Source organism: Colossoma macropomum, unplaced genomic scaffold (assembly GCF_904425465.1).
Source record: "Colossoma macropomum unplaced genomic scaffold, Colossoma_macropomum, whole genome shotgun sequence".
Lineage (NCBI taxonomy): Eukaryota > Metazoa > Chordata > Actinopteri > Characiformes > Serrasalmidae > Colossoma > Colossoma macropomum.
The window spans coordinates 10980703-10995481 of record NW_023494792.1 but is presented as its reverse complement, the minus strand read 5'-3'; the positions used below and the strand labels follow the sequence as shown (position 1 = coordinate 10995481).

Here is a 14779-nt window from a genome sequence, read left to right as displayed (position 1 = left end):
GCTTAATGCAATGATGTAAAAGAGCAAAAGAGCAGTGACTGCCCCTTTGGTGTTATTATATGCGATAAATGGCCCATTGCGCCCATTTAATAAATCATGATAGACACTTTTTAATGCCAAAATACAGCTTGTGATGGTGCAGTACATTAATAAATCTGTCCATTAGAGTATGTGGTCAAACAAAGGTTAGATTAAAGGTCCTCACATATTATGTCTTTACTTCTAGGTATTCTCCCTTTGGTATTGCTTGCCTGATCTGTGGCAAGATTATCTCCATCAAAGATCTGGAGGTGGTGGCCAGACAGCTGGGGATGTACATGATCACAGTCATCATCGGACTCATCATTCATGGAGCCATATTCCTCCCTTGCATTTATTTTGCCATTGTGAGGAAAAATCCCTTCAGCTTCTTCATGGGCATCTTCCAAGCCTGGATTACTGCCCTGGGAACAGCCTCAAGGTGTGACAGACCACTCATAACTTCTTTTTTAATACAATCACACACACACACAAACACACACACACAAAAGTTCCAGTAGTTTGTCATAGTTTTAGATATAATAATAAGTATATACTGCCTGCACTGTCTGCAAAGCTGTTATCTGACTGTTGTTAGCTGCAGCAAAAGTTCTTGATGAGGATCTTCCTCTGCAAATGGATTATAAATAGTTCAGGTTCATTTAGTTATGACAACAGATGTAGTGTCAAGCTTTGGAGAAACTGTGTGAGCCTTCATTCTTGAATGATGATGCTCTTTGAATCAATTACCTTGACCGTGTGCAAATACTACAGTTCAGAAATAATTTAATGATTTTTTTAACTCTGCGTCTTCCTACAGTGCTGGAACACTGCCGGTCACTTTCCGCTGTCTGGAGGAGAACCTGGGCATTGACAAGAGAGTAACCCGCTTTGTACTGCCCGTTGGTGCAACAATTAACATGGATGGCACTGCTCTTTATGAAGCTGTAGCTGCTATCTTCATTGCTCAGATGAATGGTGTCAACCTGGACCCTGGTCAGATTGTCACAGTCAGGTAAGCCCTACTTGCTAATAATTGTATAATCAACATTGCTGATAATTTGTAGTGTCGCTATGATGCATATCTGTTTTTAACTTTTCCATTTTTATTAATGTTTCACATGATCTGTCACTAGAAAATTGTATTACATAATAATAATTATTTTTAGACTCTCGAATGTGATTACATTTCATCATGCAACATATCATATAAGTCTTTGTGGAGTCAGTAAATTATTTTTTATGTTGTGTTGTCAGTCTTACAGCTACACTGGCCAGTGTTGGAGCAGCCAGCATCCCCAGTGCAGGGCTGGTAACCATGTTACTCATTCTGACAGCCGTGGGACTGCCCACTCAGGATATCAGTCTACTTGTAGCTGTTGACTGGCTTCTGTGAGTAATTTGTTAATCATTTCATTTCAATTCATCATCTCAGTCAGTTTTGCATAGATAAATTAAGCCCATTCTAATGTCTGAATTTTGTTTACTTTCAAAACATGAATAAAAATGCTACTCCGATCTGAATTTTTGCTGAAGAAAATCAAGTGATGTTGGTGCTGGAATGTATCCCAATGTCAACACATTAGAATTTTAAATAAACGTTTGATGGAAGTTAACCTTTTTCTTTACCCAAAGTGGACACTGACTCAGATTGCTGATGTTTTCTTGTTTGATCTCTAGGGATCGTTTCCGCACTTCAGTCAATGTGGTGGGCGACTCATACGGGGCTGGCATCGTTTATCACCTGTCCAAGGCGGAGCTGGACGCCCTGGACGCCCAGCATGGAAAATCTGACGACATCGAGATGATGACCAAGACGCAGTCCTATTACGATGACCTCAAGAACCACCATGAAAACAACTCCAACCAGTGCGTCTATGCTGCTCACAATTCAGTCTTGGTAGATGAATGCAAGGTACAACTCACGCTTACGGACATAGAGACTTGTATATAGCGCATCCCTGCTGCATGTTTACTCAACATTTCTTCCTTTATTAATTTCTGCATGTTTGTATGCTGTATGCCAATGTAAATACATACACAACTATTCTGAAAATAATGGTGTATATATTTTACTGGGCATTTTCTTCAAGCAGCATTTTTTGTCATCTACGCTCAGTTAGAATGTAAGACAGAAATGGTGAATTAAAAAGTTACTTCAGTGCAGAACAGATTAGCATTTGAATCATTTCTCACCCTCAATTTACACACACTACAGAACTGTCGGAAGGAATAAGCAGCCATTCATGTTTTGTTCAAATGCAGTGACAGCACACTTAATTATCACTGCATAATGCCATTGTACATGCTAGGTTGAATGCACTCAAATTTTCTTGCCATCAAAAAGGCTGTTGTGAAGCTCAGAATATTATGTAGGATTAGAGTAGCTTTGGTCTAATATTTATTTTCAAGTGTGCTAGCTTTGAGCACTATATTTTGGAAACACATTCCTGTTTGGTAGAGGAGAAAAACTGATGCTAAGACACTACTGTCTATATCCGTGATCATAAAGAGACATGACCTAAAAGTTCATTTGGAACTAAGTACACAGTGGATGACAGAAAAGCTGCTGCTCTGCTGCTGTCTTTTGTGCTTGCATGACTTTGATGTCAATTTACTAAATTAACTCAAACTAACCTAATTTACCCAAAGATGCAAACCATTGTAGCCGCCTTGCAAAATAACACTGTATAGGCTTAATACTGCCACTGCCATTTATTTATAATTTGTTATCTCCTTTTATATGTTGTTTTTGTATGAACTATGTTTTATTTGTGGTTTTAATTTGTGTTTTGTTATGTATGATAAGATATACCAAATTGTGAATGTTGAAGTATTGTTTAATGTGGGTTATGCATGACAGTGCATGCCTAAACATTACAGAGCTAATGGAAAGTGCATGAAAATCTCAGTGCTGCTTTTCAGCTACTTATGGCTCTAATGTGTTGGTAAGGTGCCTCACATCTGCAGCTACAAGATTTCAGGTTTAAATGAACCCATAGATGTCCACAACTAAAGCTAGTATAATAAGGAAATGTGCCATAGATTTTGTTCTGTTTGGTCTAAAGTGATGTGCACCTAACAGTAAGGGAAGATGGGGAGAAGAAGCCCCCCACCCCTTAAAAACAGTGTAAAGCTTAACCATATTTGTACATGAGTTTAGCATGTACAGGATAATAATGCATAAACACACACAGTTGGAGGAAAAATGGAATAGCAGTCCATTTTGTTTTAGAGTACAAAAAAACAATATAAAAGGCCATTTTGCCCCACATTGGAGCAAGATATCCCCTCCCTACGTGGAGTTAGAAGCCCTCGAGGGAAATCTTGAATGTATAATTTATATGTCAGATCATATCTTACCTTTGCATTCTAACATATTTAATATTTCTATTAATATTTCTGTTAGATTTTGATAAAATTGTTTCAGATTTGCGCTCAAACAAGCTCATAGACAATATGGACCAAAGGAAATTGAACATTCCATATATGGACATTAATGGGTTAATAAGCCACAGCATTTCAGTCTCAAAACCAAACGAGCAAGAGGCTTAAACTTTAGGAATTCAATTTTTATGATGAAGAGATCACATAAAATGAATGTTCACAATTTGGTTTAACAAGAATTATAGTGCCAGGAAGAATTTCTTCTCATATCTTGTAAATCAAGAAGGTCATTGAGATCAAAAATATAATAATTATAAGGAAAGAAATTAGAGAGAGTGAGTTTGTGGTCATCTGATCTTAGTTGTTTATCTGTATAATAAAATAACCTACAGGATTTTTTATGTTTCATGGAGGTGTAAAGTTGGTTGTTCAGATGTTGTTGATGATAATTGCTTTCAGGTAACCTCGGCAGCCACGAATGGCTCAACTGCAGAGTACACACTTGAAGAGGAACCACGGAAAAGTGATTAACGCGAGCACACAGACACCCTGTGTCCGAGCCCCCAAGCTTTCTTATCTGGTGAAAAAAAAGAGAGAAAAAAAAAACACTAAAATCATGCACACGGAACAAATGATGGGTTTTGTAGTTTAGGCTTCAATTATTCCCATTACAGTTTGTTTAACAACCTGTTTGAGTGTCTGAAATAACATGTACTAATGCTAAAAAGGGTTAGAACCACACTGTCTGATAGTGCACTAACGTGCCTATGAGCTAACACTTGCGCAGCGGATAGCAAGGCTTTGGAGGGTAAAAGGAGAAATAATATACAATGCAAATTAAATTATTTCTGATGGTAATATATATATATACTGTATGCACGCTGTTTCTTTCAAATCTATGGTACGTAGTTTATTGGTGGGGGGAGGGGGGATCGATGAATGCAGTTAGTGGTGTATGAGCTGGCTCTTCAGAATGTAGGGAGAGAATACACAGATAACCCAGCAGTTCAGCTTGAACTAAATACTGTACTAAGCCTGTGCAGAGCCAATGCCCTTACAGTTCATATTCTCTTTAGAGCAATAGTTATCTACTCTGTAACCTCTGCCCTGTTTTACCTCACTCCATGACCTCTGACCTACCCGGAGCAAATTTTTATTGGAGCGTGTCTTCAATCCTCAGTGATCTGCAGGGAGTTCTGTTGTTACTAGGCTACACAAGTGGGGTAGAGGCCACTGCACATGCTCATAGGTACTAAAAGCACGAGCCATGTTGAGACTGAATGCCTCCCCCTCCAGAATCTTTCGACCACTCTGTCCCTTTTCTCTAAGGGTCCAGTGGGCTTCTTTTTTCTTTTTTTGGATGGGCATGATTGTTTTAGTGTGTAGGTGGCACTGAGGCATATATGCACATCAGAGAATAGGCCAAACAAGCAGCAGCCTACAGCTTCATTGACATTCACCGAAATTGACTTGATTAGCGAACACTCTATTTTTAGCCAATTCAAAGCACACAAAGCCAGAGCCTAATGAAATACCACTCACTACTGATAATTAATAATTCAGATAAATGATGCTTATTATCTCAGTATTTCAAAGGCGCTGAGCCTTTTTTAGAAAATCGATTTGCTTTGTTGGAAAGTTAATTATTCACATTTAAGTTATGCATTTGACTCACTTGAGGAGAACACTGCAAGTATCAAAAAATGAATATGTGTAAACTTCACCTGCCCAAGATGTCTTCAGATGAAAGCTCATTTCTTCTCTAATCTGTAGACTGTAGAATGTTAGATACTCAGGCAAATGAAAAAATGCACTCATTGTTGTCAGGGAAGACACATTCCTAATGCAGGCAGTTGAAATATTTTATATTAAGCCCTCTTAGCATGCTGGAGAGTAATTGTTTACCTGTTTACAAATTCACAGTGGGTTTACAGATTGCCAAATGCCTATTGCCTTTATATTTGTAAAAGCTTGCACTGTTTTATATTGGCTTTCTCACACTGCTTATCACTTATCCACGTTTAAAGGTTTTTTTGTTTTTTTTTTTACCTAAGAAAGCAAGCATACCCCCCAAAAGAAATCATTCGAACCATTTGAAAAGCACATTTTAAGGAACAATGTTAAGGCTGACATTCCAATTCAAATTACCTTAGCTTGTTTCCTTCTTTAAAAGCACAGAGGAAAATACAATCACAAATTAGTAATAAAACAATAGTAATAAAATGTCCTGGTATATGAGGAAAAATGCAAGGCAGAGGGATAACTGAATCTGGAAGACAACAAGAGTGCACAAGTGAGTCCATAGCACTACTAGTGCTAATGTCTTAGAGCCAGTGTGAGTGTATTAGTGCCAGCAGCTGCTCTCCTTATCTACCCTAGCAGTCTCTGTTTATATGATGTTCCTCCTCAGAAGCACATGACTGTTCTGGCAGCCCCAGTATGCTGCAATACTTACCTACATCTGACTGTCAAAGACTGACCAATGGCAGGACATACCTCCAAGAATTATAGCCACTGTCACCAGGAATGCTGAGGACTGTCATGGAACCAAAAGAAATGGCATTAAAACTGACACTCATGCATGCACACACAGCCATGGTAAGATGCAAGATTGGATGGATGTCAGGAATTTTCTTGTTGACCTCCTTTAAACTCAGCCTTGCCTCTAAAGCGTTAACCAGTGCGTCTAGTGAGTTTGACCATTCTGAAAAGCTTGTTAATGTGTTTAGAAAGTTTAGGAAGCTTATCACTCACATTCATAGTTTTGTCCCGTTTTTAAAATGTTATTTCACCTTTTTTATTTTTATTTTTTGTCCCCTGACTTTATAATAAAAATGCCGCTTTGTGAAGAGCAGTAGCTTATGGCGAAAACGCACAGCTCATTGATCTTTCACCCAACTTTTTTCTGTGCCAAGAGAATCGTCATCACGCCCCTGCATTGCGTTTTGATTGGATGTTTCCACATGCAGAAAATTTCAGTGGGTATCTAATGTGACCGGGCGCGAAATCTGATGTTGATCCGATGAGGTTCGGGATCCAGATGCAGATGCCCTGTTACGTAAGGACTGTCATCAACTGCAACGTTTTGAGCTCACTGTTACAGGATGGACATTTCATTCTTTTTGCACCAGCTTCTTAAAAGCGTGAATTGAAAGTGCCTCCTTGCACTTTTTGTACATATTGTAGGTAACAGATTTTGTTTTCTTTTATTTTTCAGTGGGGAAACATGTAGTGTTTAATTGTGTGAGCTTTTTTTGTAATCTAATAGAAATGTATTCTCTATGTAATGCATACAAGGACGTAGATTAGAAAATGTATAGAGATGAGTGTAATAAACTGCTTGTTTTAAGCTTAAATAGCTGTACTTAGCTGTGTCACATAAATGTTCCATATCCAATATATATCCTTTTTTGTATCTAATGTAAGTTTGGAATGTTTGTTCCCTACAGAAAAAGAAAAGTCGTGTGCATTCATTTTCATTGTACATAAATATAAATATATATATGATTTACTCTGTGAAATTGCAATGCAGAATGTTCCAGATGTTACACTGACTCTTGCTTAGGAAATTATGATGAAAAGGTGTGGGGTGTAATGCTGTGAGAATGTGTTTTTGGTCTGGTACGCCCCTGATCTATAAGTGGATATTATTATGGCATGCAATGTTTGGTTTTTAAGAAGAAATTAACAAAAAATCTTAAGCAACTTAGATGTGAAGAGCAATTTCTTGGTAAAAATGAGGATCAGGAAACATAAATTAAGGATGTGAAATCTGCCATGCAGCAGATAAAGAGTCCCCATCACACACTCCACCACATTCTTCTTCTTCCTTCCTGCTGGATTAGATTTAACTCAGATGTCCAATAGAGATGCTGCTTGTAATAAAATTCTAAGTGACAGTTGGTCCCTTGAAATGAGAAAAGAAATATAGCCTATAAGTTCTCAGACCTCAGAATAGGCATATAATGTTCATGAACATCATTCATAATATCCAGGCATCCTCTTTTCTTCTCGTGCACACAGGCACATAGACAAACTACTCCATTGTCACACTTTAGTAAAGTCTGAATAAACAAAGGTTTGAGACATGTACACCCAAACAGTCTCGTACTACAGGTACTGCAGGATTATCTTATTTTGTTCAGTATAAATGATTTTTGTTTTTTTGTTTTTTTTTTAAGTTTAAAACATGATTAATAGATTGAATAACCTATCTCACCTTTCACTTCTGGACCCATCTGTTCTGTTCCTAAATTCCTCTCATGCTTTTTGTGATGTTTCTTTTGTTTCGATGAAAAAAAAGAGAGCGAAAAAAATAATCAAAGAAATGAAGAAAATAAATAAATACCTGTGGAAGAAAAGTATGTTCATACATATCAATAAGTGTTGTACCATTGGTGTACATACAATTATGATAACTAATAAATGTTGATTCATAACTAATTCTGGTCTTTCTTTGTTTCTCACCACAGAATAGTGGACAACAGAAAGTAACATATATTATCATTACGGAAAAACAGGACACTACAATAGTTTACACTGAGCTGTTACACAATCAGCACATAAGTGTGGAGACTGTAAAGTGCAGTAAGTCTGCTAGGTAGTCAGAAGCTAATTGCTGTGGAGTGACCTTTACAATAAAGAACTGAATGCCCCCCATTAAAGAAATAAGATAGGAGAGCCCATAAAATCAAATGGTTGCTTTTTTTAAAAAGTCAAGAAATTTAAAAACTTCCAAAATAGTAACACTATTATTGGTACTGGAAATAGGCTGTTAAATGTTGGCAATAATTAAAGTCTTTACCATTGATCACAGCAAAGAATAAACTGATTAAATTTAGTAATTTTTGTCAGGGCTATCTTAATAGCAAAGGAAAGAAAAGATTATTCATATCAGTATATATATATATATATATATATATATATATATATATATATATATATATATATATACACACACATACATACACATATATATAGATGAACATATAGATAAATAGATGAGCAAAAGGTGCAGTGTAATACAAAGTATTTGTTTTTAACACAGTTTCGTACAACCCCATTTCCAAAAAAGTTGGGACACTGTGCAAAATGTAAACAAAAACAAAATGCAATGATGTGCAAATGATTTAAACCCTATATTTCATTGAAAAATAGTACAAAGACAACATATCAAATGTTGAAGCTGAGAAATTTTATTGTTTTCTTAGAAATATATGCCCATTTTGAATCTGATGCCAACAACACGTTCCAAAAAGGTTGGGACAGGGGCATGTTTACCTCTGTGTTTCATCACCTCTTCTTTTAACAACACTCTGTAAGCATTTGAGAACTGAGGAGACACTGCTGTAGTTTTGAAAGTGAAATGTTTTGCCATTTTTGCTTAATATAGGATTTCAGCTGCCCAACAGTTCAGGGTCTCCTTTGTTATATTTTTCATTTTATAATGTGCCAAATGTTATCAGTGGTGACAGGTCTGGACTGCAGGCAGGCCAGTTTAGCACTTGGACTCTTTTACTGCAGAGCCATGCTGTTGTAATACATGCAGAATGTGGTTTGGCACTGTCTTGCTGAAATAAACAAGGCCTTCCCTGAAAAAGACGTCGTCTGGAAGGCAGCATATGTTCCCAAAACATGTATATATTGTTCAGCATTAATGGTGTCTTCACAGATGTGCACATGCCTTGTGCACTAATGCACCCCTATACCATCATGAATTACTACTTGTGGATGCAGTGCCGAACTGTTTTCACAAACAGTGGTTTTCCAGCGATTTCCACTACAGAATCCTGTCTGTTTTTAGTGCAGTGCCACCTAAGGGCCCAAAGATCATGGGCAGCAAATACTGGTTTTTGCCCTTATCTCTCACATACAGAGATTTCTCCAGATTCTCTAAATCTTTTGATGTTATTATGTACCATAGATGATGAAAAGAAAAAGTTCTTTGCTATTTTATGTTGAGAAATGTTATTCTTGAATTGTTGCACTATTTGCTCGTGCAGTCTTTCACAGTGGTGAACCCCTCCTCATCTTTACTCCTGAAAGACTCAGCCTCTCTGGGATCCTCTGTTTATACCCAATCACGTTATTGACCTGTTGCCAATTAAACACCAGGTGTTTTTTTAAGCATTGCACAACTTTACCAACCTTTTGTTGCCCCCCGTCCCAACTTTTTTGGAATGTGCTGTTGGCATCAAATTCAAAATGGGCAAATATTTTTCAAAAAACAATAAAATTTCTCAGCTTCAACATTTGATATGTTGTCTTTGTACTATTTTCAATTAAATATAGGGTTTAAATGATTTGCACATCATTGCATTGCACATCAATACATCAGCCGTAGAAAGTTCTTTCTCTCTCTCTCTCTCCCTCTCTCTTTCTCTCTCTCTCTCTCTCTCTCTCTCTGGTTTAGGTTCAGTAGAGTGAGTGCACCTCTCAAGTGTTAAAACTGCAGAGCGAAAAAGCGAAAGTAAAACAGTTCCAGAAAACGCTTGTGCAATCATCACAGTGCAGATGTGCTTAGTGACTCACCGCAGATGCTTGAAGACCTCAGAACACAATCGCTTCTGAAAACACAGTCGAGTGAAAATATAGTGTATGTACTTGCTCAGAACAGCAGTGTATGTTTTATGTTCCAGCAGCCTCTGTATCATGTGTGGAATTATCCTGGCACTGTGAAGTAATAAACTTAATTAACTTGATTAACTTGTTTTTTTTATATGTTGGAAAGTTTAATCATGTTGAAGCTGTTATTTTGTGTGGTCTCGTGTTCAAAGCTACTGCTGTTCTGTTTAATACCATAGATTACATGTTCAGGAATAGCTGAGTGAAGTTGAGTAATAATTCATTTTAATAAAAGTCCCTACTCTGTGTCGTAACTAAAGCTAAACTAGAACAAACAATGCTTGTAAGTGGTCATGGAAAGTTTCACTTTCACTTTGGTGTTACATAAGTACATAGACGGCCAAAGTACAGAACGACAACAGCTGCGTTGCTCTCATTTGAGCTCTTTATTCAGAGGGTCCTGTACAAAAGATGTCCAACTTTGTTGTTGATCTTGCTGGGGAAAAGAGGATCACAGAAGAAGCAAAAAAAGCTGCATCTGAGATAGTGCAGGATGCGATTGATAAACAGTGTTATGGCTTTCCAGTCAGCTTCTACTACACTTGTTCAGAGCCAATCGACTCCTACACTTTCTGCTGCATTCCCACCAAGGAGTTTCTGCAGGAACTTCTAGCAAAGCTAAATGAAGTAAGTTTCAAGGAGGACACAGACCCTGAAGAGAATGAAACCTACGCATATGTCAAACCAAGTGATGATATAGTTTATTTGTGTGAGCAGTTCTGGAGTGCACCCAACACACTGTGTGAAGACTCAAAGCCTGGAACATTAATCCATGAGGTTTCTCATCTGCTGGGCACTACTGATGTCTCCTATGAGCACCTGACTGTAGAGATATATGAGGACTATGGGACACTACTTGGCAAGTCACAGTGTGTAAAAGATATCAATGGAAAAGATTATCATAGGGAAGAAGTGTTCCAGGTGAATGCCAACTGCCTAGAGCATGAGTTTGAGACCATCATCAATCATGAGCAAGTGTACTCTAATGGAAGATACCAGTGCTGTGGAGAAACTAAGAAAAACTCAGTCTGTAAACATCGCTCAACAGGCCATTACTATCTACATAAAAGATTTGGTGAGAATTTGTTTGTGCATACACACACACACATACAATTATACTATATATATATAGCATAATTCATACTCTTGCTGTCTTATCAAAACTTTCAAACTAGTTTTTTCATTACTTAAAAATACAAATCTATAGCGCTTCAATAACAACATTCATTGCATTCTCCAGGCGGGCAAAGAGCTGAGATGGAGCGTAAGCTGGCCACGTTCTGGGAAGAGAGAAATGCTCATGCAACCACTGAGGGAAAGAGGATGAGATATGTGAAGAGGAAGAACAAAGCCTGTGATGTGATTCCTGTTTCTGGGCCCTGAAAGCTTCCAGAGAACAATCGTGATGCTACATATTAAAAGATGCATTTGATGTTAGCCTGATCTCACATAGTGGAGTATCAATAAGCCATATAATCATGATATACTAACATACTGTTTTGCCTGATACAAGTTTATGGAAAACAGCCAAATGCTGATAATGTACCATATAACCATTTTACATGATATCATCTTAAGTGATTGATTTCAAACAGGATATTATGTAAAAAAATTTGAGAAATGTTGCTTATTGCTGAGTTAGATTACCTACCTAGTTAGCTGGCTAGTTAACATTAACGTTCACATGAAAGCTACTTGTCCCAGTGTTTGTTCTGTCATGTTACCTTGCTTTAGAGATCTGCTTATTAATGTCACTCTCTTGACATAAATCTAATACATATTTAACACATTTTTAACAGATTTTATATGCTTTTATGTAGCCAGAATGATACAAGAAAATGACTAGTTCCTGATCCTGCTACTTAGTAGAACAATTAAATGTGTTGCAGACCACTTTGTTTATTTTTGAAATGCTTTGTGTTACTTAACTATAAGTTGCATGAAAATTTTGTTGCATGTGACTCTCAACTGTAACTAGTTGTGTAAAACCTTGACCATGTAAAGTCAGCCTTACAGCTATGTTGCTTTATGCTTGACTTTATTTTGTGAATAAAAATTCTGGAATAAAAACTTTTTGTAGGCTGTGTCTGAATACAGGCTCTTGCCTCAGATGTCTGTGGTGTATGCTTAGCAATAACAGTATCTAAGGACACTATATGTCCATAAATTTGCAGACACTTGCTCATCCAACATTTCTTCCAAATTTAAGGGTATTTATTGGGATTTGGGCCCCACCCACCCCTCTTTGATACAGTAACAGACTATTCTATGAAGGTTTTACACTAGACAAATGTTGGAACATTGCTGTGAGGCTTGATTGCATTTAGCCACAAAAGCATTAGTGAGATCACATACTGATGTTGGATGATTAGTTCTGGATCACAAATAGTACTCCAACTTATCTTAAAGGTATTCAGTGGAGCACCATCGCTCCAGAGAACACATTTCCACTGCTTCACAAGCTAATGCTGGGGGCTTTATACCCCTCTAGCCAATGCTTAGCACTAAGCATGGTGACCTTAGGCTACTCCACAGTGTCCCATTCTATTGGTGATGATTTTCTATGGAATTCAATTTAATTCAATGCAATTCAATTCAATTCAATTTAATTCAATTTATTATCATTATACCAGTACAGGGTTGTACAGTAAAATTAAACACTGTCTGGTGCAGTGATTAATAAAATAGATTAAAAAAGAAGACAACAGCCCAAACACAATAAACAAAAGCACTATTTATACAAGCTGTATAATCAGAAGGGGTGTCTGGATATTTTTAGACATAAACTCTATATTACACCACTGAATGTTAAAATCCTGGCATAATTGAAAATAGCCTTTTCCAAGGAGGTCTAATCACAGATGGATTTTAAATCTTGGGGAATAAATTTGAAATTGAGTAAATTAAGTTGGGCATTTTGTGATGTATTTTGCATGAAAAAAATTCAACCAAACAATTTCAGATAAAAACTGGCCTGTACATAAATATATAGTCAACTGGTTAAGTGCAAAACAACATAATACAATACAATATAATAAGTGTGTGCAAGTCCATTTTGCAGAAAAGTGACATACATCACATAATGAATAAACTAATGGCTGAATATGTGTACTACACCTTGATTTTATTTGTTTTTTTCACATCCCTCCATTCTTCCATTTACTACTATCATGGCTGAAACCAGCTATAAGGATACCGAGGTATGGACCTTGATTCATAAGCTTTTTTGTTTGATTATTTTTCTCCCATGCTTTTCCATTCATGAGACTTAATTTGTAAACAGCGCAAATCTGATAATGTAGTAGCTTACTTAGGGTCATAGCCATGGGTATCACAAGCCTACCCCAATCAGACAGAGGTGGAATGTTCATCAAGCAGCATTTTTTTAAGATGATGAAAGTTGATTTGTTTCCTATGACTGCTGTCACTGTATTATGGCCAATCAAAATCATTGCGCTCTCTGCCAAGGTCCACCTTAGTTTCTCAGCTCTCCAATCACTGCTTAACAACTGTTGCTCTGTTATTGCCTCAAGCCTTCAGTTGGTTATTAACACTCATCATGTTTGTAACTAGCATGACTGCAAGTTCCTCTGTAGTCCTGGAAGAGTTTTATAAGATTCAGTGTGGAAACAGCGATGACACCCAATTAACAGTGACCTCAGAACAGTTGTGGTTTGGCCAGACAGACTCTGTATGAGTTGCTAACATTACCCAGAGTGACTTTGATATCCTGACATGTTCAGGTATGCAGCACAAATGCTATACGTTAACAAATGACATTGCAATGACATATGTGAGAGTTTATTATAGGGTAATAAACAGATTATGCTTCTAATTTGTTTTTTATTTGTACCCTCCTCAGTTTGGGCTACAGGCTAGTTGGCTATACTGGCAACTAGACTACAACAAGGAAATTCACTGTTCACATAATTAAGAAATCAACAGATACTTAAGGCTGTATTTTGTCTCATTAACTGTATGAGTAGACTACCTTCCTGTTTGCTGGATTTTACAGTGTATTTTTAATGTATGCTTTTTCAACAATCGGTGAGGACCAAGATGCATAACAGAAAAAGAAACATAAACCGAAAGAGACATGTAAATGAAATAAAGTTAGTGTGAAACTGTCACCTGATTCATTATATTCTATATAGGTTCCAACATGTATTTCAGCTGAAAATAAATATATAAATAAATACTTAAATAGTTAATTAAATAAAATGAAGTAAAATGTAATTAAATGTAACCAAATTATTACATCAGTTTATGGAACAGTGATAGCAGTTCATGGAAGAATGGAGAGATGAGAAAGTAGTAATGCATGACTCCAGGTTTTCTGGAGTCAGTCTGACTCGAAAATTCTGCCTCTGGAGTGGACTCCATCAACTCCCTGACTCCGGTTAATTTTAACCAGGACAGCGCCAAATCTGGTAGTGAAGGTATACACATGAGATTAAACCATCCTAAATGTAATTTGCATAATTTCTGAGTAGCTGCAGATCACAGTCACATGATGAATATCTGTAGATTATATCAAGTAATTTCAGGTAGCTAAATAAATGATTACAGCTTGACTAATGTTTCAACACATCTTACCATCAGCCTATTTCACATAATGAAACTCAGGCAAGGTCAGAGTGATGTACTGAGAAGATCATTACTGTAGTCAGAGTTCTCTGAAAATGGAACATTTTCAATTTCTTTTTCAATTCTTTGAAATCGAATCAAGTGTTCATTGGAAGGAGTTGGA

At 36.9% G+C, this 14779-nt stretch overlaps 2 protein-coding genes across 4 annotated transcripts in view; both read left to right on the top strand.

The window, feature by feature from the left end:
• slc1a2b (solute carrier family 1 member 2b) overlaps nt 1-6761 on the top strand; it is a 36265-nt gene extending 29504 nt beyond the window's left edge. For 2 of the 3 annotated variants that reach the window (XM_036575922.1, XM_036575921.1), the window contains exons 7-11: nt 227-460; nt 839-1033; nt 1276-1410; nt 1699-1933; nt 3865-6761. In XM_036575922.1, coding sequence (XP_036431815.1) covers nt 227-460; nt 839-1033; nt 1276-1410; nt 1699-1933; nt 3865-3936 — 871 coding nt within the window. In that variant the 3' untranslated portion in view covers nt 3937-6761. The remainder of the gene's footprint in view (nt 1-226; nt 461-838; nt 1034-1275; nt 1411-1698; nt 1934-3864) is intronic. The other variant, XM_036575924.1, reaches the window with a different exon arrangement.
• A 3585-nt stretch (nt 6762-10346) lies between these two features.
• LOC118811596 lies at nt 10347-12093 on the top strand. Its single transcript, XM_036575920.1, has 2 exons — nt 10347-11104; nt 11270-12093. Exons 1-2 carry the CDS (start codon nt 10441-10443, stop codon nt 11410-11412), a joined length of 807 nt encoding a protein of 268 aa, XP_036431813.1. The 5' UTR covers nt 10347-10440; the 3' UTR covers nt 11413-12093.
• Nucleotides 12094-14779: the final 2686 nt, after the last annotated feature.